The sequence below is a fragment of the Equus caballus genome, chromosome 6 (genome assembly GCF_041296265.1).
Source record: "Equus caballus isolate H_3958 breed thoroughbred chromosome 6, TB-T2T, whole genome shotgun sequence".
NCBI classification, from domain to species: Eukaryota; Metazoa; Chordata; class Mammalia; order Perissodactyla; family Equidae; genus Equus; species Equus caballus.
The window spans coordinates 55,407,913-55,434,264 of NC_091689.1; the positions used below are offsets into that span (position 1 = coordinate 55,407,913).

The window sequence follows — 26,352 nt, forward strand, 5'->3', positions numbered from 1 at the left end:
GCTTTGTGGAGTCTGCTTAGTTTCCTGATACATCTTCATTTTGTAGTAGAGGTACTCAATAAATGGTTGATGAAGGGATGAATGAGTGAATGACTATGAGAGTAAGCACTCGTGTACACTCCTGGAAACCTGTTCTAATCCGTTCTGTGAGGACAACATAGACATATGTTCTCCCCCAAGACAAATTCAAAGAAGCTTCTACGTATTTTATTTGATAAAATAAATTCATTCTTTCCTCACTCTTCTGCATAGCATAGGTGCAATCATTACGGTAGCCTGAGAGAAGACACTCTTCTAGGCATGTGTAGTGGATGCTGTGGTGAGCCACACAGATCACCCTCAACTTTTTTAGATCAGAATCACTGTTCTCCCATATCTTAGTCTGTTCAGGCTGCTGTAGCAAAATATCACGACTGAGTGGCTTATAAACAACAGAAATTTATTTCTCATAGTTCTGTAGGCTGAAAGTCTGAGATCAGGGTGCCAACATGGTTAGGTGAGGGCCCTCTTTTGGGTTGTAGACTTCTAATTGTATTCTTACACGGTGGAAGTGGAGGGAATCTCCCTAGGGTCTCTTTTATAATGACACTAATCCCATTCATGAGGGTTTCACTCTCCTGACCTAATCACCTCCCAAAAGCCCCATCTCCTAACACCATGATATTGGGCATTAGAATTTAACACATGAATGTTGGGGCCACACAAACATTCAGAGTTTAGCACCCCATCTGCTGAATGTGTTGACAGATGACAGTTCTTAGCTGAATCTTACTCACCAACCTCCAACCCAGAGATTGCTCTCTGCTAAGATGAGCCGTTTTGCCCATGATCACACACCCTTCCTGTGTGCAGCCCATACCAAAGGATCAGTGTGAGGGTCCAAAGGCCTGGCCCTCGTTCTCCAATTTGGGACAACTCTGAGAGGACTTCTCAGCAGCGATTTCTTTATGGGATCATCTGAGCCTTGGTTGTGATTACATCACAGACCAACTTTTCCTGCTGCCCAATCCTACTTTCTTCGTTTCCCTACAGGTGCCAAGAGCACTCCTCAAAAAACTTCCTGTGAGGAAATTTGGTCTCAGAGTCCTTTTCCTGGGAAACATGACCTGTAACACAACATGTTTGTTAATTTAAAAATTCTTACTTCACCATAGCTAGAATGATGTCAGATCTCATCTATTTTTACATCCTCGAGCCTAGGCTAACATCATGTTACCACTTTAAGATCAGTGGGCCTAAAGTAGAAAGTGAATCCTGTGCAACTCTTTGGACAATGAAACACTAAAGTCTGGGTTCCACATAACTCTTCATAACCTATACACATAGCTTAACCACCTAATCCTTTCCTCTCTCTTACCTTCCACTCCTAGCGTCAGTCAGATAAATCACGGTCAAACCCACAGGAACAATGACCTCTGCTTACAAAATGGAAAGAAAAGAATGCACACGGGCCTGTCTTAGAAATGATTTCAAAGAGGGTAAATCTTCCTCAGATTTAGAGACGTACGATTTTAAAATTTTTCCTTTTTTAATTTCTAGACTATCTTTTCTCCAAAGGTTCAAAACTCAAAAGAAGGTTTTCACTTCCTGCTTTTTCTATTCTCTGGGTCTCTCCATGTAAAAGTACCACAATTAGGAAAGTGGATCAGACATATCCCACTTCCTGTTTTATTTTTTTCTGCTTAAAAAACCAGATACTTTTAGAAAGGTGAAATAAATAGAGCTGCTTCTCAATTCAATTGTGGAATAAAGTTTGCTCACGATGAGTCTCTTCCCTTTTGTGGTAGACTCTTTCCCTTTGTGGCTTCTCTTCCCTGAACTCTGAGGCCTCCTCAGCCCACTAACAGCCTCCTGTCCATCCCTCTTCCTTTCTGTCCCACTTTTCCTGTTCTGCTGTTCTCTGTCCATGACCCAGAATCAGTCTGATGGCTTCCATGCTGCCTGTTGTCACTACAACTGAAATCTCCCTGTTCCATAGCTCATTACCCAAGGCCAGCTTTGCTCTCTTAGGAGGCAATTTTGCAGTTGATTAGTGAGTATTGAAATGAATGAATAAGTATATGAATAAACAACTGCTCTCTCATTATATACCACTTAGCACCCATACTATCCCCACCCACCCAAGGTTTATGTGTATTAAGAGGGGCGTGATAAAGACAGCATGGCTTCCTTTGTAGCATGACCAAATTAGCTGAGTTGGAGAGAAATACCCTGATATGTAGATGTTTGAGTATTATTTTAACCATGTGCTTTTGATGCTTTGACATCAGGGGCCTTGCTGACCCTGGAGAGATTGTTCCTCCCAGGGCTAGCTAGCTCCTAGAGATAGTAAACAACTCAACTGCTAGAACGTCTTTCGTATGCAAACCAAACAATCCAGAGCCCACACGTAGCCACTTCCTTCACTGAGCTCTCACAGGACTCTCACACTCTCGGCCACTATCCACCTGATCTGATTACCCCAAGGCCAGGTTCCAGACAACTAGGAATAGCTCTTATGCCCCAAGCCTGCTGAAAGTATTCAGACAGCCAATCCTAAGCCTGTCTACACTGCCATGCTTGTTCCTTCCCATAGAAAACACAATAAAGGCTCTTGCCCACATTTTCCCCTTGTTCCCCCTGCTCCTGTGAACACTAGTGCTTCCCCACATGGCCCTGCATGGCACGCTGTGTTCCTTCCTCTTGGGAACTGTGAGTAACAAACTATCTTTTCAATGGCAATTGTCTCCTGATCTGTTGGCCTAACCATATTCAAATAATAATAAAACCTACATTTTAACAGTTATCTCAAATACTGCTCTAATCTCAAGTGTGAGGCCTCCCATATTAATTCTTCTAAGACCCTAGAGGAAGCCCCTCCTTTTCCATAAGTTCTGACAGTTGGAGAAATGACTACTACTCAGAGAAGGCACTGTAGTATTAAACAAACAAAACAAATAAGAGTAAAGATAGACTTTACTTAATATGTATTATTACTCTGATTTCTCCAAAAATCCTATAAATTACTGTATTATACCCAGTGAACTGAAGTTCAAAGATAGAAAGTGGTTCTTCCCAAGGTCACAGCCACATACAGAGAAGAGGTAAGACTCAAACACACACTCTCCTGGCATTCCTCTGACTCATGCTCTGCTCCTGCTCCTTCCTTCTATCATAATCTTCCAAATCTTCCATTATCTCTTACAGAGTTCTCTTGCATAACATCACTACTTCTTTCATACTTTAAAGAAAAAGTATGGCCGTCTTGCCAGCTAGGGCCAATGAATGAGTCCATGATGAAAAGTAGTGAAGATACATCTACATATTTCAACAATAAAATAGCCTTGGGGAAATGAATGTATTATTTTAGGAAGATATTTCCCAAAGCCAGTGAAGATCTAGAAATTACAGAAGTTCACAATACAAAGCTGGTCTTTAGTGAATGAATGAGAACTTTCAGAAATCTCTTCTTTCTGAAGAAGTTCCATTCTTTGGTCATGAACCCCAGAGCTACAAAGAACAGCATTGACTGTGAAGAAGACATGCAAAAATGTCTTGGAATTTTGAAGAACCATTAACTGAAAAGAAATACTTAACTTCAATACCATAAAGATCAAAATAAGCAAACAAAAGACAACAGATAACAAAATTGCTATTGAATGTCATCCAGCAGCAAAATACACCATAAAGATGTTAAGACCTATGTGGTCAGTGTTGACCCTAGTCGTTGGGGGGAACACTTCAAGTAAAATAATTGAAAACTTAACCCAACATTGAATACAACATAGCTCATAGGAAATCATCCTTTAGCATTTACCAAATTCCTACAATAGCTTGGGATCCCACTATTTTAAGCAAGAAAGAAGGAAACTTGAGAAAGAGGGAAGAGAGAAAAACAATAAAGTGAATCAAATGACTTGAAAACAAAAAAAAATTGGGTAAAGAGCTGGATTGTAAGTATGGAGAAAAGAAGACTGGATAAGGGGGCTTAAGAGCAACCAGCAAGAGCTGAAGGCGGCATTTGGAGATGCTGATTGGCAGCTGTTGAGAATTTCCATGGTGTGTAGGTAAGAAGAAACGAGCTTATGTGGCTAGATGACCTCAGTTGGATATCAGAAGAATTTCCTGACTGTGAATGTCAAGAGTTCTGGTTTATAGGATCAAAGGGAGACTTCTGGGATATGCCTATCCTAGGAATATTTTTCAGCCTCAAGCAAGAGAGTGGGTGGTTTTCTGCAGCCCTGTGGATGGGCTGGATGGCCTTCTCAGAATCCCTCAGTCTCATGTTGCTGAGAGGCGTGCCGTACACAGCTGCTTTCACAGTGTCCTTGCCAGCTGCTGACTCCCAGCTCGGGGGCTGTGGAGTTTTCCCCACAGAAAGGAATAACTAAGCCTTTCATTCTCTGTTCCTCTCTTGGACCAGCCCTTAGGTATACACTGTGGTTTTTCAGCTCTTCAGCACTTAGGCCCTTTCCTTCTGAGCCAGGGGCCTCCTGGGAACAATGTAGCATCTGTGTGTTGACAGTAACAGCCTGTGGGCCAGAGACACTCAGCCAAACTCTCCCTCCTTCCCACATGGGCTGCCCACCTCACCTGCAATATAATCCATGGCTAGTCAGCCCCAACCTGCCCCCTCGCCAAGTCCCCCCTTCTCCTATCCGTTCCCCAACCTTTTGCTTAATTTGGTTCCTGGCCCCTTTGCCACATTTACACCAGTCCTCATGCAACAAGGTCTCTACCCACCTCCCATCCCACCCACAGAGTGAACAATAACACATTAATGGCTCACGGCCTGACACTAAACAGTGGGCATCGAAAGGTGAGGTGCATGCTGCTTAGTCGGGCAACTGGGTGTTTGGAAAAGGTTGGGCCTGCAAAGAGATGCCAGTCTTTTCCTATAACATTGTTGCTTTTTATTTATTATGTGGTTGTTGATTTACAGGGGGAGTTAGAAATGCTAAATAAACACAGAGTTTTTAAATGGCCTGTTTCTGCTGAGTTCGGAAACTTGGAATTATCATTTAACTTCTGGCAAAAAGAAAATTCCAGAAAGGTGTTTAAAATCATCCTTTTGTTCTTGGTCCTGAGTGAGAGAGGAACATGTGCTTACGAGGAAAGTAGAGTTTCCACCCTCAGGGAATCCTAAAAGAGCAGAAGCCATGCTGTAAGATGTGCAGTGTAGAAATTCAATATTAAATGATGAATCAGAACAATCTCCCTCTAGGAAAGTCTCTCCTTCATAGTGGTTCGCAGTATTTCTCTTAAATCCTCCATCCAGTGATTTTATAGTGGTGCTATAGTGCGTGGGCCTGTGCAGTATGAATGCATAAGAGAAAACTGGATGGATAGTGCGTGAGTATGGGAAGTTTAAAAGAAAAGAGAAGAGATCAAATGGGATTTTAAGGAGCAAAATGCAGCTGAGTGCGTGTGTGTCTGCGGGCCTGAGGATCCTGTTGTTTAGTGTCTCTGAGGTTTGAGTTGCCCCTTTTTATTCAGCGTAAAGTTGATACTTGGTAATACGCGGAAGTGTCAGGGAGAAATCAGAGTTCCACCTTTGGAGTTTTTTCTTCTGATTCAGGATTTTGTTTCTGAAAAACACCATGACACTGAAATTTAGACTTGGAATCCACTCTTGTTTTTGAGCTCTGAGATTAGCAAACTGAGCTATTTAACCACTCCCGGAAGTCGTAAATCCATCTTCAATTTTTATTTCATGAACTCTTTATAGGCAAGTTGATTTGTTTCCCATTGATACTGTAAACAGAATGTTGAGAAGCAAAATTCAACTCCTTTGAATACGCAAGACCTTTCCAAAAGTGCTTTTGTAGTTCTTTTCCCATAACTGTAATCTAACCAGCATCCTGACTCTGACCACCATATCCTCATATATTTTTGCTCTTAATCAAATCCAGTAGAATTCTTACTCAACAGGAAATAAAAGGGACATAAAGAGGAAGAAAGCTCAATTGGCTTTACCTGTAGTCTCACACTTACCAACCGTTTCCCTTTTAGGAATCCGTCACAAAAGTTTTGCACACGCTCTACTGCAACTTCCATAATGGGCAGCGTGTCCCACTCATCATCCACAGTGTGGTAAATTGCCAGCGCGGGCAGCTGAGACACGTTAAGTTTGAAAAATGCTATCACCCTCTCATTTTTCTTCACACCACTGTCCACCAGAATAAAAAGTATCTGTATTTGGAGAAATTTGAAACAGAAAGATCTATCTGAGGTCCTGGGCAGAAGACATAGCTTGTAATTATTGCAGTTTATACTGATTGAATTTGTGGTCTGTGCTGCACAATTTAAATCTCAGTTTAGAATGAACTTCTCCTTATTTAGCATTGCTTTGGTATTTTATCCCTTTGATCAGGTTTGTTTAATTTTAAGAAATTAGAATTGGAAAAGACTTAAGCGACTAGCTAAGGGAGAAAGTATAGCTTAATGGTTGAAGTGGAGAATTAGTCTTGAATTTTGTCTCTCGTACTTTCCAGCTGTGTGACTTTGGGCACATTACTCAGCCCCTCTGAGACTCAGTGTTATCAGAAAAATAGGCTCCTGTTGGGGGAGATTAAATGAGAGGATGCATGCAATACATCTAGTACAGTTTTCAGCACATAGCGAGTGCTTGTTGAATGATAACTATTTTATATTTTTAAATCAAATTTTTTACCCAAAGTAGAAATCTTCTTTATGATATTCTTGTTAGAGGATCATCTACATTCAGGATCACTGAAAACTTTGAGTGTTAGGGAAACAACCACTAGAAAGTCAATTTATTTATTACCAGACAGCTCTCATCATTGAGGAGATCTCTAGCTCAATGCAGCAGCCTTGAAGTGGTTGAAGTGTTACTATTTCAGTGATATTGAGCAGAACTTCACAAAGTAGGGAAGGGAAAGAAATATTTATTGGACATCCAATAGGCACCAGGTACGTGATTGGTGTTTTATGTCAGAAATAAGCCCTGAGGTCTAAAACCTTAATAGATGATGACAAGGAATAAACAAATGGTGACTAATAGGTGATTTTTATTTTTCAGTATCTTTGGGTCTCTATTTTCTCTCCACCTGTTAATGCACAAAAAAAGAAATAGACTTACCACTAAGGGAAGATTTCACTATAATAATAATACTTTATTAATACAACATATGGGCTTTTACTAATACAAAATACAACATCTTTAATATTAAATCAGAGTAATGTGATTTATTATGCCCCAGTTATCACTTTGTTACCTCTTAGCCATACTTGTTGTTTTTCTTACTTTTCCTTATTCCTGGCTCCATCTTCCTTTTCCTAGTGTCCTGGGGCTGAGTATTCAATAGGATGTCTCCCCTTACAGACTTACCTTCCCCTGGAAGAGCTTAGCTGCCTCCTGGTATCTGTGCAAGCTTTCTTCATACTCTAGGGAGGCCTTGTTCATCATCAGTAGAAGATGAATCTCAATCATGCTATTAAACAGGCCAACCGCAGTCTGGCAAGTAGAAATGTATTATGGTAGAATGAAAGAGAGAGGGAGGAAAAACCCCATTAGTGGCAACCCAGTGAATACGTGGACTGAAACAGTAATGAGAGTTGTCCGTTCTTAACACAAACGATAACTAGCCTACAAGATGGCTCTCAATAAATCTCATGCTCTGGTTTTCATGCAATTGTGTAGATTTCCTCTCCACAGTGAATAGGGCTGAGCTGAGTGGCCAATGGGATACTGCAGAAATGACAGAGCATGACTTCCAAGATCAAAACATAAAAGACACCATGGCTTCTGCCTCGCTCTCTCTTACATCACTCACTCTGGGAAAAGCCAGCTTCAATGTTGGGCACTCAAGCAGCCCTAGGGAGAAATTCACATGGCAAGGAACTAAGCCTCCTACTAAAAGCAAGCATCAACTTGCCAGCCATGTGAATGAGCCATCTTGGAAGGAGATCCTCCAGCCCCAGTCAAACTTTCAGATGACTGCAGCCCTGACCAATGACTGCAAGCTCACAAGAGACCCAAGATCAGAAGCACATAACCTACCCACTCCCAAATTGTTGACCCACAGAAACTGGATGAAATAATCAATGTTTATGGTTTTAAATTGCTAAGCTTTTATGTAATCTGTTAGGCATCAATAGACAACTAATATAACATGTAACACATTAGTTACTTATTTCAATCCCTCTTTGTGTTGCAAGTGCAGTTGTATACTCTTGAAATGTGGCCTTTGGCCGCATATTAGTAGTGCATACCTATTAAGTGCTTGCTGTGTACCAGGCATTATTTTGAGGTCTTTATATGTAAGAATTAATTTAATCCTCAAAATCTCAGCTTTTTTTTTTTTTTTGGAGGAAGATTAGCCCTGAGACAACATCCACTGCCAATCCTTCTACTTTTGCTGAGAAAGACTGGCCCTGAGCTAACATCTGTGCCTGTTCTCCTTTATTTTATATGTGGGACACATGCCACAGCATGGCTTCATACGCAGTGTGTGGGTCTGTACCGTGGATCAAAACCAGGGAACCCCAGGTCACCAAAGTGAAGCATGTGAACTTAACCACTATGCCACTGGGTGGCCCCAAAGTCCCAGCTTTTTAAATGAGGAAATTAAGGCACAGATAATTAAGCAACTCCCCAAAGTCACAAAGTGGTGGACTTGGAATTACACCAAGCACTTTGGATCTAGAGTCTGTGCTCTTAACCAGCGGGGTGTACCGCCTCGTACACAGCTGATTGCAAAATCCCGTCTAAACCAATCCAACCCCAAGCATAGTTGAACCAGTCTGCCCCCCGTCAGGAATAAGGTAAGCTCTTCTGGAGACCAGAAGCATTGGCCCTTTTTTGCTGATCAGAGATGGTGATTCCCTATGAAGTTGTCAATGACGGAGGGAAGTGGGACAGTCATAAGCCCGAGTGAGGAGAGGAGAAAGAGGGTGAAACTATGGCACTGGCTCCCTTCATTTCACTTTCCTAAATAGTGCTGCCAGTGTCTCTATTTTAAACAAATTCCATTCCTTTTTACCTCTCCCTTCTGAATACAGACAGCATTGCTGTAAAACTAGTATGTGCCCAGGAAGACAGAGTACGGTGGATTAACGAACCAGAGGGCAGAGTCCTAGGATGGTGGGAAGAGGGGCAACTAGGTAGGATCCTTCTGGAAGCTACACACTGCTCTGTAGAGATTCTCCAGCTCTATTGGCTGGAGGCAAGGAGAGCCCAGTGAGTTCTTTCCCAAAACTGTCTCCCTGGAGTTGAAAACCAGCTCTTAGATTTTAAATTTGGAAGATTGGATGGTAAATAATTGTCTCTTGTTTTACTAGATCTTGTGACTTAAATTTAGAGCATGCATCTACCCTCCTAGAGCAGAGATGAAGGATAACTCTTGAGAAGAATTGAGAAATAAAAGCTAAGGAGTCAAAAGGTACCGTTGTCTTAGCAGAAAGGATTGAGCATAGCAGAGGTGATTAGTTTAATCCTAACAGACACAGCCTGAATTTTCACCTTGAAGCCACATATTGCATGGGCATTAAAAGTGCACAGCAGGTCAAGTACACATCTGTGAGTTTCTGCCTAATTGCTACCAGTACAAACCTCTGCACCAGCAACAGATGAGAAATAACTATAGAGGTGTGGGCAGGTCTTCAAATGAGAAAAATACTACTTTTGGCAAATGAAAAAGTCAAAATAAAAGTTGAACTTGCTTCCCTAAAGAAATTCTTACCTAATCTCTTCTTGAAGTGATTTGCCTTCACTACTAATGTGAGACTTAAAAATATATGTCATTGTTCTGTAAGATGAGACATGGACCAGGCATAAGAACTCAGGAAGGCCAGTCTTTACTCCTTACTCCTGCATTAGCCTGAAGAATTCCAGGATGCTGAAGCCACAAACCCAAGGACCATAAGATCATCTTTTCTGGTCCCACATGCACACCTGGCAGCCCTATAGAGAAAAATGCCTTTTTGGTTCTTGCTGCCAACACCCCCGGCGTGCATGTGTTTGGAATCTTAGCAAAAGTGGAAATGGAGTCACTGCTCCACAGAGACAAACATGATGTGAGAGGTGGACAGGAATTTAGTCAACAGGAAAAGGCGTGTTTTCTACTGAAGGCTGTGTGGGGCAATGGAAAAACCACAGGACTGTCAGACAGAGCATTCATGAAAAAAGCAGGGACCAGTGGATACAGATGTCTCTGAAGCTCAAATTACTAGTCATATGGCCTTGAGGAAGTTATTTCACTTTTCTGACCTTCCATTTCCTTTCCTGTAAAATGGAAGTAGACAACATGAGCTAACGCATCATCAGGTAAATTTTCTGCCTGAAATGATGCTTTTCTACATACTCATTGTGTGATCTTGAATAAGTCACTTGGACCTTGAATTTTCTCTTCTGTAAAACGGGCATAATAATTTTCTCTCTTCTACCTCAAAAAAGTTAGTGGGAGGATTAAATGAGAAAATGACGTGAAAGAGCTTTGTAAGTTCTAAAAATCATGACATGCATGTAAAGTCCTGTCATTAGAGAATGCACAGCATTTCTGAGCTGATGTAGATCACTGGAAATTAATACTCCGTCACTCTGATCTATGTCATGGAAAATAAAAGGCAGGAACTATGGTAACTCTATAAGTTGTAGGATGTTAGAAGGCCAGAAGATTATCAGGACAGGTGGACCAACACCTTCCTCCAGGTTGCATGCAGCATGCAACATCAAAGGAAGACAAGCCTAAAAGGGAGCTGAGGCAGCATGAGAGTCTAGGCACATGCAGGTGGTGCCAGACCAGGATCCATTAGATACTAGTCCGTAAGGGGGTAGATGCAGAAAATGGGAATAAGTATTTAAAACATATAGAAATTTTACGTTACATAGAAATCCAAATATGTGAACAGTGGGTTTTATTTTTCAAAATTTCATTTGTCTGTTAATTGACTTTTATTCTATTTTACAAAAGTATTGGTCACCAACGCTTTATGTAAAAAATGGACCTTTGGCGTGGATTGCAATCTTATTTGAGAAGCATGGTCTAGAGAGTTGCTTGGATCAGAGTTGCCTTCACGGAACACTCTCAGGCTGTAACACTCAGAAGTTTTTGAGTCAGTCACCTTAACTATGCATTCTGGCTCTTTCTTACTAGTCGTGTGATACGTCATTTAACTTTTCTGATTCTGTTTCTTTGTTGGGTAGGGCCAAGTCTATCAATGTTAAAGGGTTGTAGGAAGGATGGCAACATAAACAACTCGGTGTTCAGTTAAAGGTGGTTACTGTTATTATTGGTCAAAGGACTCGAACTCCTGGACAGAAGGATCTCTGCTATGAAAAGTACCCTCCCTGGCGTGGGGACTGAAGGAGCTGGAGACAGGGACTATTTTTTACCACATCGTTGTACTCTGTCACCAAGTGGAGATTGTTGGTCTCAATGAAAAGGCTTAATTTGGTGGCATCAATGTTTTCGATGTCTTCGTTCTTTAAATCCAGTTGCTTGTTATCCACCTGGGTAACAAAAAGGATAAAATTATTACTGTTCTGTCTTAATTCATTCATTGATAAATGTTTCTGGACCATTTACCACGTCAGGCACTATCTAAAGCTCCAAAGATGGAAAACTACGTAGGAAATATTCCCTGCCTTTGAGGAACACACTGTCCTGAGGGATACAGAGAAGTGGACAGAAATGTCCCATGTGTGGCGAATGTCATCACAGGGGAGTCACAGTCCTGTATGTCCCATAAGGACGAGCAGAAAAGCTTCCAGGAAGAGGTAGCTCCGGAAAAATGGCTAAGATTTGGTGAGATGAATGAGGATGGGGAGGGAATTTTAAGTAAGGAACGGTATTCCCAAAAGGCCAAAAGATGTGAGATGCCATGTTCTGGAAGCTGCAGTTAGTTCACTGAGACTATAGCAGTAGATGTCAAGTGCAGCGAGGAAAGAGACAGGTCAGTGGGGTAGCCAGGGTAAGAAGACTAAACTCTAATCTGAAGGCAAGGGAAGCCATTTCCATGGTCAGTTTTATGTTTTATTTGTGAAGCCTTTTAATGTGAAATAAAATGTACATATAGAGAAAAGCACAAAACGGAAAATGTAAAACAGTATATTATTACACAGCAAACAACTGAGGAGCTACCACTTGAGTAAAGAAAGAGAATTTTGCCAGAAAACTTGAAGCCCTCTGTGCTCCCTTCTAATCAATAATCCATCCATTTGTTCCAAAAGTAACTATTATCCTGACTTTTATGATAACCATTTTCATCCTTTCCTTTATAGCTTTACCACTTAAAGATGCATCTCTTAATGCTATAATTTAATCTTTTTAAAAAACATTATGTAAATGGAAAAGAACTATGTTTTTTGTATGTGTACCTCATTTCTTTCGCTTAACATTTTGTTTGTGTCACGTATGTTATTGCATGTAGCTGGAGTTTGCTCATTTTCCTTGCTGTATAATATTCCATTGTAGAAATGTGCAAAATTTATTTATTCATTTTCCTGTTGATGAATATTTAGGTTGTTTCCAGTTTCCAGTTATTAAAATAATGCTGCAATGAACACTCTTGTTCACGTCTCTTGGTATAAATGTGCCTCTTATCTGTTGAGCATATATCTAGGATTGGGATTTTTGATTATAGAGTATGTGTATTTTCCACTAGCAGAAAATACCAAGCTATTTTCCAAAATGGATAATTGCTTACACTTGCACCTGAATTGTTTCAAAAAGTTCTATTGCTCCACATTTTTGTCAGCACTTGGTATTATCAGCCTTTCTGAATTTACTCGTTTTTGTGAACATGTGGTAGTATCTCATTGGGGTTTTAATTGCATTTCCTTGATTAACCACTTGTATATCCTCTTACAGGAAGCTTCTGTTCAAGTCGCTTATTCTGTTGAGTCGTCTGTCTTTTTCTTGCTGATTTGCAGATGTTTTTGTATATTCTGGTACAGGCCCTTTGTTAGCTCTATATTGCATATCTTCTCTCTCACTGGGGCCTTCCCTTTTAATGGTCACTGCTCATGAACAGAAGGTAATTTCAATGTAGTTGAGGTTTTCAATCTTTCTTTATAGTTAGTGTGTGTTTTTGTTTTGTTTTAAAAAAAATCTTTGACTATATCAAGGTCATGAAGATATTCTTTTACGTTATCCCCTAGAAACATCATTTTGACTTTCACGAATATACCTAAAACCCACCTAAAACTTGTTTTTCTTACTTCTTACATGGATGCTTAGATCCTTGATCTTTAGCATTACTCTTTTCTAAAATGTACATTAAAATCTACACATTTCCCTCTTAGAAATGTGTAGGCTATAAATGCATCCCCAAATTTTATATGTAGATTTTATTATCATTCAGTTTAAAACGTCTTCTAATTTCTGTTATTTCTTCTCTAACCTATTAGTTATTTAGAAGTGTATTTCTTAATTGTAAAATGTAAGATTTTCTGGTTATATTCTTATTACTGATTTCTTGCTTAATTTCTACATTTTATTTACATCACATGTCAACTTCCATATACAGTAGTCCCCTTTATCCATGGCTGATATATTCCCAGACCCATGGTGGATAGTACAAAACCCTATATAGCCTATGTTTTTTACCATACATACATACATATGATAAAGTTTAACTTATAAACTAGGCACAGTGAGAGATTAACAACAATAAATAGTAATAAAATAGAACAATTATAACATTATACTGTAACAAAAGTTACTGTAGGTCTTAGCAACCTCAGCATAAAGATTTTTTTTCTTTCCTTATTAAGTTGAGAACTTTCACTTTTTCACTTAAAGGAAGTACTTTACAGCTTCTCTTTGGCACGTTGGAATTGCCAGCATCTCTACTTTGGGGCCATTATTAAGTAAAATAAGGGTTACTTGAACTCAAGCACTGCAATATCACAACAGTTGATCTGATAACCCAGCCAGCTACTAAGTGACTAACTGGCAGGGAGCGTGCACAGTGTGGATACGCTGGACAAAGGGATGATTTATGGCCCTGGCAGGAGGGAGCTGGATGACAGGAGATTTCATCATGTTACTCAGAATGGCAAGCAATTTAAAACTTATGAATTATTTATTTCCAGTATTTTCCATTTAATATTTTCGGACTGTGGTTGACCAAGGGTAACTGAAACTACAGAAAGCAAAACTACTGATTAGAGGGGGCTAATGTATATTACATGTGTCCTTAAAATTATGTATATTCTACAATATTTGAATACAGGATTCTGTACATGCCAATCAGGTCACTTCATTAATTTTATAGTTCAAATTGTCTATATTCTTAATGATTTTTAAAAACCAGTTTATTCTAGCGAGAGAGAAATATTAAAATCTCGCATCATGATTGTGGATTTAACCAGTTTCTCTTACAATTCTGTCAGTTTCTGCGTATATATTCTCTGGCCATGTTTTAGGTAAATGCAAATTTAAAACCATTAAATCTTCTGGACAAATTGAAATTTTTATCTTTATAAAATATCATTCTTAACCTCTCTGGATGCTTACTGCCTAAAATTCTACTTTGTTTACTGTTAATATGCTTCTATTAGTTTTTTTTTTGGCAGTGTTTGCTTAGTATATCTCTATCCTTTTACTTGTAACCTATCTTTATGTTTTACATGAGTCCCTATGTTTTAAAATGATGTATTCCTTGTAAAAAGCGTGTAGTTGTATTTTTTCATCCAGTCAGATTGTCTTTCAATTGGATTACTTTTATATAATGTATTTGCTAGTGTATGTAATTAAATACGTATTTTCCTTTGGTTCTGCCTGTTCCAAATCCCATTTTCATTCACTTCTGGCCTACTTTGAATTGAAAGAGCACTTTATTTTATTCCTTCTTTCCCTTTATTGGTTTAGAACTTACATAGGCTGTAATTATTCTCTTAGGGATTACCAGCAGGCATGACACAGCATGCATTCTTTACTTATCAGAATCTGATATTAATTGGCAGTTTTATCCTTCTTGGACATTGCAGATACTAGAATATACTAATACAGGTTACTTCCTTCCAATTGCATCCCCTGGCTCCACACTCAAGACTTACAGGCGATTATTGTCCTGTGTCTTAATTCTAAATCTCATAAGACATTATTATTATTGTTATATAGTCAACACACATTTACATTTATGCACATGTTTACATTTAAGGTTCTCTTCATTTCTTCCTGCATTTTTGAGCTTCTATCTGGGCTGTTTTTCCCTCTGCCTAGAGAACACCTTTTAGTATTTCCTTTAGTATGAATTAGATCTGTTGGGTGACATAGACTCTCAGTTTGGCTGTTTAAAATATCTTTGTTTCACCTTTATTTTTGAAGGCTAGTTTTGCTGGGGGCAGCATTCTAAGTTGACAGTTATTTTCTTCCAGTTTTTGAAAGATATAATTCTTTACATTCGGCCTTTCACTCTTTCTATTTAGAAGTCAACTGTGAATCTTTAATATTACCCCTTTGAGATTACTTTGAGGGTAATCTTTTTTCTCTGATTTAAGATATTTCCCTTTTACTTTGGGTTTTAGCTGTTATGCTATGGCATGGTGGAGGATAGATTATATATGCTACATAGATACATAATTACATATGGATGCGGGTGTGTGTGTGTATATATGCATGTGTGTATGTGAGTATGTGTATTTAGATATTCATATGGGAGCATCCTAATCCAATTTCAAGGACTGAGGTGATTTGAATCTGTGCTGCAGCCCTTGGGAGGACTGATCTACTGACCTAGTTAGGGTTCACTCTTATCTTTAGGGTCCTAAGTGGGGCAAAGAGTGTTTAGCAGATCTGCCTCCTACCTCCTCTTGTGGGCCCTGGACTCCAGCGTTTACTTTTCTGGCTCTTTGAGGGTCTCAAAAATGCTAATAAACCTCTCAGCCTCTTGACTGCTTCTTCTAGAACTGGCTAGGCCTCCCAGAGGAAAAGCAGGCCCAATACAGGGTTCATGTTTTTCGGTTTCCATCTTCTTTTAAATCTTAGTCTAGACATATTCCCCTCTCTTGCTAGTTCTCCCATGCCTTATTCTTATCTTTTTTTTTTTTTTGCCCAGCCTTTAAAAAATCATCTGTGATGGAAGGTATTGTCTAGTTACGCAGTCCGTTATCCCAGATTTGCATTTTAGAACAACTTTTCCACCATATTTAGATATATTAAAAGATAGAATTTCATACTGCCAATCATCGTTCCCAGGACTTCCCACTCCCCTCCTCCAATCTACCTGTGCCCATAAAGACACAAGATAAAGCTCCCATCACCCATAGCAATTATGCCTGCAGATAAAATTATCAGGGCTAGGTCCTGAACAACTTTCTCTGTTTCCTAAAACAATTTGAATCATTTTTGAGATCTTTGGGCCACCCACCCTTGGACATCTCCTTAACCCTTTCCCCTCACAACTGCTATCTCGTATAGATCCTCCCCAATCAGATCTTGCCTTGGATTAGTGCCATCCTTTTACCTCCAAGATACTTTCTCTCAGTCTGCCCAGCAAAGTCAGAGGTAGGTCTCATTTTAGTTTCTGCAGGAGGGAATTCAGGCAGAGGTAAATTAAAGTTGCTAAACAGTAAGAATCCAAAATTGTTCATTATTGTCATCTCCATGATGACTCCCATTTTCTATTTTTCACTTCTGTTGTTCAAGATGGTCCCCCATTGGGTTAATTAAAAGCAATATGAACCTCTAAAAAGCCCATTGCGCTCTTTATGGTTAATTATATTAATTCTGAATATATGTGGTTATTCTTTTATAATCCATTTGTTTATGAATTATTTGTTGATTGCCTTCTATATGTTAGGCACTGAGGCACGGAAATGTTGACATGCACTCAGATAGCAATTTAATCACTTTATTTTATGAACTGTTTTTCACAACTCAAATTTATGAAATAAATCCAGATGTGCAGAAAATGTTTGTATTTCCAAAAAAGAATTTTGAAAAAAATTCATAAAAACCACAGGATATTTTAAAATGTGAACTCCCTTCCTATACTCAATTGTTTTAAAATTCAAAACGTTCTGAGTAGAGAGCTTGGGGCAGAAATATAAAAGCAAGAGAAAATATCATCTTGGGTGGAGTCCTTGCCCCCACTTCTACCATCCTCCTCTCCAAGCCAGGAAGAGTGAGGAGAGACAGACAATGAGCGCACAGGATCTTTACTGCTGCTGAAGTCCTGCCTTGGCCAGCTGGCATGTTTCCTTCGTACTTAAGGCTTTGTTAATTGCAACCATCAAAATCATCACTATTATAATCACAATCAGGGCCCTTTTAATATTTAATACATCTAAATACTTCCTGATTATTTTTCTAGGAACTCCCAAGCCTGGCACTGCTCCTCCGCAGACATAGCTGTGCTCTGGCCAGGGGCCCCCTCCCACTCTGCTCTCTGTTCCAGGCAGTCCCTCACATTTCCCAGAACAGGGGGAACAGGAAACACCACTGACTCCAGGTGTTTCTGGACTTAAGGAATGCAGTCTGTTGGAGGCACAGGATGTTAAGTGGTGATAACATTCTTTAAGAAGCAAAGAGCTTTCATAAAACCACCCTCCTAAAGTCTCTCCAGTTTGTGGAGCTTCTTTTAACAAAACATGCCTGATTATTTCACTATTTCTTAAACTAATAAACTCTGGAACAGTCATGTGTAGGATTCCTGGAAACAACATTTGAAGAGGATATCTCCTTTCTGTAAAAGGAATTATTTGCATAACTCACTGGAAAGAAAATCTGACCCTGGAACCAAGAGTTGGGAAAAAAAATTTTTATGTATTTTTTCAGTTTGGGGAAAGAATTTTACATGTTATTTCTTTCCCCAAGAAAAGAAGGACCAGAAGAAAAACAGAAGCGGTAAACCAGAAGGGAGGCCACTTTAAAACGTAATTTTGAGTTTCCCCAAGAGGACTAGAAGTGGCTTCTTTTATGTTTTAAGACACTATAGCACATTATCCCAAGAGATTCAATCACTCCTTTTCTGTTCATTAGCATTTCAGCAGTATTTCATGGAACTTCTCTAATTACCCGCCCAACTTTTCATAAAATGTGTTAAAATTGTCTTAGTGGACACCGCATTTATAATATTAAATACCTTGGGTAGCACAGAGAAATCATCTGTTAAACAAATGCCCTCATGCCCCAGGTTTGTTTTCATAAGCTGCATAGCTTACCATATCTTTGACAAATATGTACTTTAGAAAAAATATTTAATAATTTGACACATCTTACTTCTTGCATTTCTTATCAGTTTATTTTTATGCACAAGTTCCTTCCGATTCTCTTTGTTTGGCAATGTGCATTTCTTATAATAGGAATGCCACAAAGATCTGTCAAATGGATGCAAGAATGCCTCTACTGTGTTTCCATTACTATCCCATTGGGTCAAAGTTAGGATCCTCATGTTTCTTAAAATAGAAGTGATTGAGAATACCCAAAGCAGGGTAAGCATTCACATAATATCTGAAATTCCATTTTAGGGTAGGTTCATGGCTTATTGGACCCAGGGTTGTATCTCTATGAGGGCAACAATAAGAGCCCTGTTGGGGAGTGTGGAGGGTCTTCCTCTGTCTCACAAAAGACAACCTGTATCCTCAAACTGACAGGTCGTCATACACAACTTATTATTATTCCATTTTACTTAAATTCTTCCTGATAACGTTTATATAGTCGGCTTGCACTATTTTTGGAGAATGATGTGTTCCGTGAATATAGTATTTGCTGGCCTCTTACTGCTCCAACGTTTCAAGCATTTGGTAATGTCAGCTCACTATAGTCTTATTATTTCTTCACTTATCATTATTTCAGCTTATCTCTAAATATGTTCTTACAATTGAAATTTCTATACATCTAAATTCTGAAATGTCTTTGCCAAATTATGCAGTGCTTAGATTAAACCTTGGGAAATAATCTTGGAGTTTGATTAAATAGTGCCAGGGGCACAGAGAAATGGTTTAGGAGATAGTGATTGGAAAAAGAAAAAAGGCTTTAGAAGAACGGCATTAGAGTAGATAAAATCTAGCAGTAAAACAAAGGTTTTCTTCCGGGTTAAGCATCTTAGGGAGTCACTATAGTACAGTAAGAAACAGATGCTTCAGGGTCAGCAATGCTGGTGTGAAGCAAGTATCTGTTACTTTATAGTTGTGAGACTTTGGGAAACCAAATTGATCTCATAGAACTTTAGTTTTCTTATTGATAAGGCAGGGATGATAATAATGATTTCATCAGATTCTCGTGAGAATTAAATGGTAGAACATAGGAAAATACCTAGCAGAGTGCTTATCATAAATTAGGCACTAAAACAAGCAAACAAACAGAAGAAACTAGATCTAAGATGAAAGTAGGTACAAAAAATTTGCAGAAGGCTCAAGTTTCCCAATGTAAAAAAGAATAATCTTGGTTGATGCTCTCTTTAAAAAAAAAGTTACTCCAAACTCCTGAATAATAATCCTATTCAAATATGAGCTCAACTTTTCAAAGTGTAATCTGAGAAAAAAATATTTATCGAAAAGGTGAGCCTCCCCCAGACCAGGAGTGGGGCAGGAACCAGTGTGTTTGTTTTCGGTAAGGCTCGTCAATAATCTTCTCCCCAGAGGTCCCAAGAGTTCACTCAGAGTGGGTCTGTCTTTTAGTGGTAAACAGAAAACAGATGCTAAAGGACAGCGAACAGCTCTGGGAAGTCATCAAAGGGGCTTTATAAAGAATCAGTTGTAAGCAAAGCTAATGAGCCCATTAGAGGCTGTAAAGCAGGCAGAGACATTGGAAGCGCCAGCACTTGTTTTTCTTCCCCACATGTGTATCTTGGTCGTACCAAGACTTTTAAATCACACCTTCGTGAGATCTATAAACAACAGACTCGGGCAGAGGTTCTTGTGGAGCTGGAGCTGATTTGAATGTTTGTATTGAAGGGTTACTGCCAATGGTTGGACTGTAACATAAAAGACATTAGCTTAACCTTCCATAGCTTTCTCACCAAAGCTTTTCACAGAAGGGCTTGATTTATTCCTGTTTCACAACGGTAAAAATGCAAACCTGCAACTGCTGTCCAGGTGGGGGAAAGATTGCTGAAGGGACTCATGCACCCTCAGACAGACTCTTGGAGGTGAGTCAGTTCCTCAAACACTTTCTGAGTGTCTTCTAGGTACCTGAGGTATATTGTCGACCTTTGGAATACAAAGATAAATAAGTCATTGGTTCCTGCCTTTGAATAGCTCGTGGTCTAACTGGGTAAGAGGTGAGACAGCTGCATAAATACATGCCATGCACTATAAAGTGGTAAATGAAACTAGAGATAAGGAAGTCTAGAGGGAAAATTGGGCCAATTTTGAGATTCCAGGGAAGCTTTGTGAAGGATAAGATGCCTGAACTGATTCACTGGAGTATGAGGAGGACTTAGCTGGGTGAGGCTAAGCGATAGGGGGCAGTAGGGGTGGTGGCTTTCTAGGCAGAGGAATAGCCTATGTGAAATCATGGAATTGTACCATCACACCGTGTATAGTTGGGTATTGAGTGTTTAAAGCCCAGGATGAGAGTGTGCTGGAAAAGGGAATAGAAAAGCAGGTAGTTGCCAGGTCATAAAACACTATATGTTTAAATATCATCCTTTTGATCTTGTAAGAAATGGGGAATATTGAATAATTTTTGAGAAAGGAGTGCCATGGTCAAATTTCCATTTTAAATCCATCATTTTGATACCAATCTAGAAATTGGATATGAAGTAGTAAAGGGAGATCAATTAAGAAGCTTTTGAAATTGTTTATGCCAAAGATGCTGAGTCTAAATGAGAAATGAAGTAGAAAGAGTGGAGGAAAATATAGGTTCAATAAGATAGAGTACAATTGGCGAAAATTACAGACTGAATGAACATAGTCATTCGATAAGATAGTGCATCATTTTATTGAACGATACACTATTCATGATTCATGAATAGTACATGATTCAGTAGGTGCAGATGACAAATTCAGTTTTGAACATGTTAAGACTGTAGCGCTTTTGAGAGTATCCAAAGAGTTATATCCAGCAAGCATTTGAATCATGAGAGGGGTCGAAGCTAGAGATAAAACATTCCAAATCCTCAGCAACAGATAATAGTCAAATATGAGAAAGAATTATATTACCTAAGGATTACACATTAATTAATTAATTAATTAATTTACATATTCATTTATTCAACAAACACTTAACGAGCACCCACTACATGGCAGGCACTTTTTTTCTTTTGCGGAGGATGATTCACCCTGAGCTAACAGCTGTATCAACCTTCCTCTATTTTGTAAGTGGGTTGCTGCCTCAGCATGGACACTGATGAGTGGTGCAGGTTGGCACCTGGGAACCAAACCCAGGCAGCCAGAGCAGAGTGTGCTGAATTTCACCACTAGGCCACAGGGCAAGCCCCTGGCAGGCACCACTTTTTCAGTCTTTGTGGTGGAAGTAGTGAACGAACAGTCTCTGCCTCCATTGAGCATGGATTCTATAACCCAGATTGAGAAGAGCATTGGGTCAGGCAGTAGTGTAGATGGAGGAAGAGAAGGTCTCACGGAGACTAAGAAAAGAAGAGGAGGGCCAGGAGTCGAAGGCTGCTCGAGGTCAAGGAAAGAGAGAATATTAAAGAGAAAAGAGTGGTCAACAGTGTCAAATATGGCAGGAACGTCCGGTAAAATAAGACCTAATGTGCGTTCATTGGATTTGGAAATACAGAAGCCATGCTGACCGGGATGGCAGCAGTTTTAATGGACTGATGGAGCATAAACTAGATAGCAGTGCATTTAAGAGCTTAAAGAGAGTTGGAGACACTGAATATAGAGCACATTTAAAAGAGGTTTGGATGAGAAGTGAACGAGATAGAGAGGTTGGAGGCTAGAAGAGGAAGGACATTCAGTCCAGAAATCTTCAAACTTTATCTCTTGCTTACTTTCTTATTTCCAGTGGACTTTGGTCATCTTTACCTTGATATTCCACCAACAATAAAAGCTCAACAACTGACGAAATCACCATAAATCCCTCTTTCTGTATGTGCCCTCACTATTCCTAGTTACCCTCGCTTTAAACTTGGCCTCCTTTCCGTAGTTTTGATATCCTTGCGGGACCTGCCTTTCTTCACTTTCTATTGCTCTCTTTCTGCTACAGACTCTTAGTACATGATCTGTTTTGTCAGCCTAACAAAAGTTCTCTTTACTCTTGTCTTTTTGCCTAACAATACATCTTACCCATTGCTGCCAAATAATCTTGCTAAAACACATTCCTGTTCATGTTACTCCCTGGGTGTAAGGGCTTTAGAGGTTTTCCAGTGTCAACTAAATTAAGTGCAAACCCATTAAGCTGGTATTCAAATTTCTCCACAATATGCTTCCAATCAAGCTTTTCTGTTTTATATTCATTTCCCCAAAACATGTACCCTGAGATCCAGTCAAATAGGCCTGATCACTCTTTCCTAAGTTTAATTTTTTTTTCCCACCTTGGCCATGAATTCTCCTCCACTTTGCCCAAATTTTGTCTGTCCTTTAAATCCCAGTTCAGTTGTCTCCTTCATCAATTTTTTATCAGAATTCCCACACTGCCTTTATCCTTTAAACCCTTATAATACTTTATCCATAGTGATGCTCTTTGTATTATAGATACTTGTAGATTATGTTTACAATCTCTGCTATATTTTAAAAGCTATGAGAGAGGAGAATATACTTATATTTTTATTATCAATATCTTGCATAAGGCAGACAGTAGTTGTTTAATCTATGCTTGATAAATGTAAGTGAACTCCCAAAGATATAAAAATATAAAATTTTAGAGCTCAAAATGACCTTAGAATGAAATGGTCAAATCTTTTTATTTTATAGGTGAAAGAATTGAAGCTGAAAAATGTTAAGTGACCTGCCCAAGTCACATGGCTGGTAAGTGACAAAGCAGTGCTACAGATCTCGTCTCCTGATTCTCAGTCCAGTCCTCTTCCCATTTCATGACAGTATCTGTTTGGGAAGCTTGAGCTGAGCCGTCATCCTTGCCATCATTGTCCCTGACTCTGGCATCATCATTAGTGTTAACGACATAGACTCTTTTCTAGTCTCACAAGTTTGTGAATCCACAACCTAAGGAACAACTGGGAGAAGCCTTGAGCTGCCCACCCAACTCACCAGCCGAAAGAGGAAAATGGCGTTCCCAGTGACGTTGTAGTGAGCCAGAACCTCAGAATCAGTGCTGATTCCGAATGACACGTCTTGGAAATCTTGCGCCATACTACGGAATATGGACACTGCTGGTATTTCTAAATCCTAAAAACAAGAGGAAAAAAACCCCCACAGAGGTTATTTTAGATGAGAGACACATGGAAACAGAATAGAGAATAGAAATGTGCTCACTCATATCAGAAATCATAGACTTGATTTATTATCCAGTGAAATATTTACTGCTGAGAACACAGGCTAAATTTGCAAGGGCATTGTTGAATTTTCCAGGCTGGGTGGGTTAATAGGTAACTAGAAAATTGTGGCTAAGCCTAGCACTCCTTACCATAGAACTTGAAGTTTATTAATAGCTGAGAGGAACCTCAAAATCATAGAGGCCTGCAGAGTTGGGCTGCATCATCATTAACATAGCCCAGGAGGCAAATGTTTTGGGAACAACTTAGGGAGGAAAGAAGAAATGCAAAAGTAAAAAATAGGTGCTGTCAAAAGGGCCAAGAAAAGAATAAACAGTAAAAAAATTAAAAGAATAAAGAAATTAAAATAGGGGCTGACCCCTGGCATAGTGGTAATTTTGTGCACTCCACCTCTGTGGCCCAGGGTTCCCCGATTTGGATCCCGTGTGCGGACATACACACTGCTCATCAAGCCATGCTGTGGTGACATCCTACATAGAAGAACTAGAAGGACTTACAACCAGGACATACAACTATGTACTGGGGTTTTGGGGAGGAAAAAAATTAAAAAGAGGAAGATCAGCAACAAATGTTAGCTCAGGGCCAATCTTCTTCACCAAAAAGCACACCTTTAAAAGAAAGAAATTTAAAATGGAAGCTTAGAAGTTTTATTAACAAAGGTTTGTGCAGGACATGGAAGAATAGTCCCACTCCTTCCACTGTGAGCTATTGTCCATGAAGATACTGTTCATGTGTTGCTGTAATTCTGGAAACCAGATGGCAGTTGGGAACAGGGAAGTCACTTCTGAGTGATGATTCCAGTCCTTCTGCAGCAAGCTGGCATCATTTTCCCTGCTATCACGGGAACTTAGCCGGCACCAGCTCCAGGCAATAATGGGGAGTGAATGTATTCTTCCCTGACACCTCTCCGGGCTAAAGGAGGAAATGTCTAAAGAGAAAAGAAGCTGCAAGGCCACTTGCATCTGGGGTCAAGCGGAAGGAGTTCATCTGAAAGGGTGTGTGGAGTTCATTTGAGGCTATGAACACTTGTCAATCTAGGCTTTCTCTTTTTGTGTTCTGCTCCTTAGAATGGACTTGCTCAGGGATCTAGTGGCGGCATCTGGTGGCTGTTTATGTTATTGCATTCTAGTTCCACTTTCTTGCCACCCCTTGCCTTCCTGAGGGCGGCTGTTTTTGTTTAGAGATCGCTCATCACTAAAAAATGTGCTCCCTTGTCTTCCTTCCCCCTCTTCCATCTCATCGCAGCTACTTCTGGCTGTGTGTACAGAATTGACAGGGTGATGGTGAATGGAATTAATCAATGGAAACAGACAAGAAGGTTTGCAAGGAGAGAGTCGGGGCTTGATCAGCTGTGAGAATCCCCGGATGTTGTCTCCAGAGAAAGATAAAGAGGCTGGAAGGCTGCTCTCTCATTTACGGCTTCTTTTATTAGCCAGGCAGCCATTCTGGAAGATGGAGGCTAATACTTTTAATATACAAAATGCCATCTTTTTTCAACATATCAGAGCAGACAAAGAGAAAGAAGAAGGAGGGGCTACCCATTTGGTAAGGTTTTAGACAGAAATAACTATTGACTAATGTGTGTCTGGACGATAGAATTTGGGTTTATTCCAGCCCCTGCCTCAGCAATCCAGATATTGACTTAAGCTTATATCATCCGTAGATGAGGAGACCCAGTCGGCAGCCTCTGAAATCTTGAAGCAAGTATAAGAAAGATAATTCAGAGAGACTGGGAATGTCTAGAAATTGAGAGATCTCGACTGACCAGCTGAAAGCAGACTCTGTGCCCTTTGGCCTCTAATGCATGTCACCTGGCCAGCAGGTGACTGTGCTGGCTCCCTGAGGTAGACCATTTCTGGTTCTCTGGGGGAATAGAAAGTGGAGTATCTGGACAAACCTGGAAGAAGCCTATGACAGCCACCTCAGCAGCAGCGATGAATTCCATGGCAGCTGGGACATCTGTGAGCCACACAGCTTCCTGGGAGACACCGGCACCATCTAGACAGAAACAGAGAGTCAGAGAGAGGCAGAAGGTGTTTGGGTACCGAGCAGGAAGCGGCAGCTCTAAATAATGAGGGCATCTCTACTTTTTCTCTTTATACCAAGGTCAAGGAGATCTAGGGGTGCGGTTACCATTCCAAGGCTTTATTTTTTCACTAACGTGGAAGATGACCCCACCTGGTGACCTCTCTCTGAAGGATAAAGGCAGACTTCCCTCTTCTCCACTAGGCAACACAGGTCTTTATCTGGCATTTCCTGGAAAGTTTTCTGGGTTTGGAGGAAAGTACCCAGAGTACTCCCGTGTTCCCTTCCCTTCTCCTAACAACGCTTTCACCCTGTGGTCACCCAAGTGCTTTTTTCTTTTACCTGAGGATTCCTGAACTTCTGCAGCAACCTCTGGGGACAGCTTGCAGGTGAAGAGCAGTAACAGAAACAGGCATCTGGACCGGGCGGCTTCCATTGTTCTCCTGCTCCTGCTCGGAGCCCTGGATGTGGTGTTTTGGGATACTGACGCGGGGCAGCCTGCTCTGTGGTTAATTGGCTGTGGTGTTATTAGTGCTCTGGGAACTTTGCAGCTGGCTCTAGGGGGACCTTCAACTTCTGAGATAAAAGACCAAGTTCAGTGACAGGGCCTCAGAACATAACCAACCAGAAGAAAGTCAGGTCAGTTGATTTAAATAAAAAAAATATATTCTATGCTAGGTATTGACCTAAGCACTAGGAATAAAAAGTTAACTATGATCTGATCCAGCCTCTCTCCCAGCTTAGATTGTTAAAGTGAGAGATGGACAAATAACAGATCACTGAAATATAAAAAGGAAGGTGGTAAAAAAATTGAGAAACTCATAGGGTGCTGTGAGAGTACAGCCTAAGGGCATTCAGGCCAATGGTGAGGTTCAGTGAAGGCTTTCTTCCTGCAAGGGATGCCTAAGTAGGGGCCTGGGTAAATAAAATATCACCAGGTAACAAAGGGGGAGAGTTTCGTGTGAAGAGCCAAAGCCCAGAGATGCTAACGTCACATGTGAGAGCTTTATTAGTAAT

At 40.0% G+C, this 26,352-nt stretch overlaps 1 protein-coding gene across 2 annotated transcripts; it reads right to left on the bottom strand.

The window, feature by feature from the left end:
* Positions 1 to 4,869: 4,869 nt before the first annotated feature.
* ERP27 (endoplasmic reticulum protein 27) lies at positions 4,870 to 25,927 on the bottom strand. 2 transcript variants are annotated; one of them, XM_001501766.5, is made up of 7 exons: positions 25,678 to 25,927; positions 25,208 to 25,308; positions 23,066 to 23,203; positions 11,336 to 11,452; positions 7,331 to 7,456; positions 5,974 to 6,171; positions 4,870 to 5,567 (listed from the first exon to the last, which is right to left on the bottom strand). In XM_001501766.5, the coding sequence occupies exons 1-7, from the start codon at positions 25,769 to 25,771 to the stop codon at positions 5,520 to 5,522; spliced, it is 822 nt and encodes a 273-aa protein (XP_001501816.1). In that variant the 5' UTR covers positions 25,772 to 25,927; the 3' UTR covers positions 4,870 to 5,519. The 2 variants fall into 2 exon arrangements, with proteins under 2 accessions (XP_001501816.1, XP_023498940.1); XM_023643172.2 differs by having other exon boundaries at positions 4,870 to 5,733; positions 25,678 to 25,907.
* Positions 25,928 to 26,352: the final 425 nt, after the last annotated feature.

Excerpts from the sequence above, each read along its gene's own strand:
- ERP27 (XM_001501766.5), bottom strand. The coding sequence starts at position 25,771 with ATGGAAGCCGCCCGGTCCAGATGCCTGTTTCTGTTACTGCTCTTCACC. Across the intron at positions 11,453-23,065 it reads CCATTTTCCTCTTTCGGCTG|GTGGATAACAAGCAACTGGA; the intron begins GTGAGTTGGGTG and ends TTTGTTACCCAG. Across the intron at positions 6,172-7,330 it reads CTAAGCTCTTCCAGGGGAAG|ATACTTTTTATTCTGGTGGA; the intron begins GTAAGTCTGTAA and ends CTCCAAATACAG.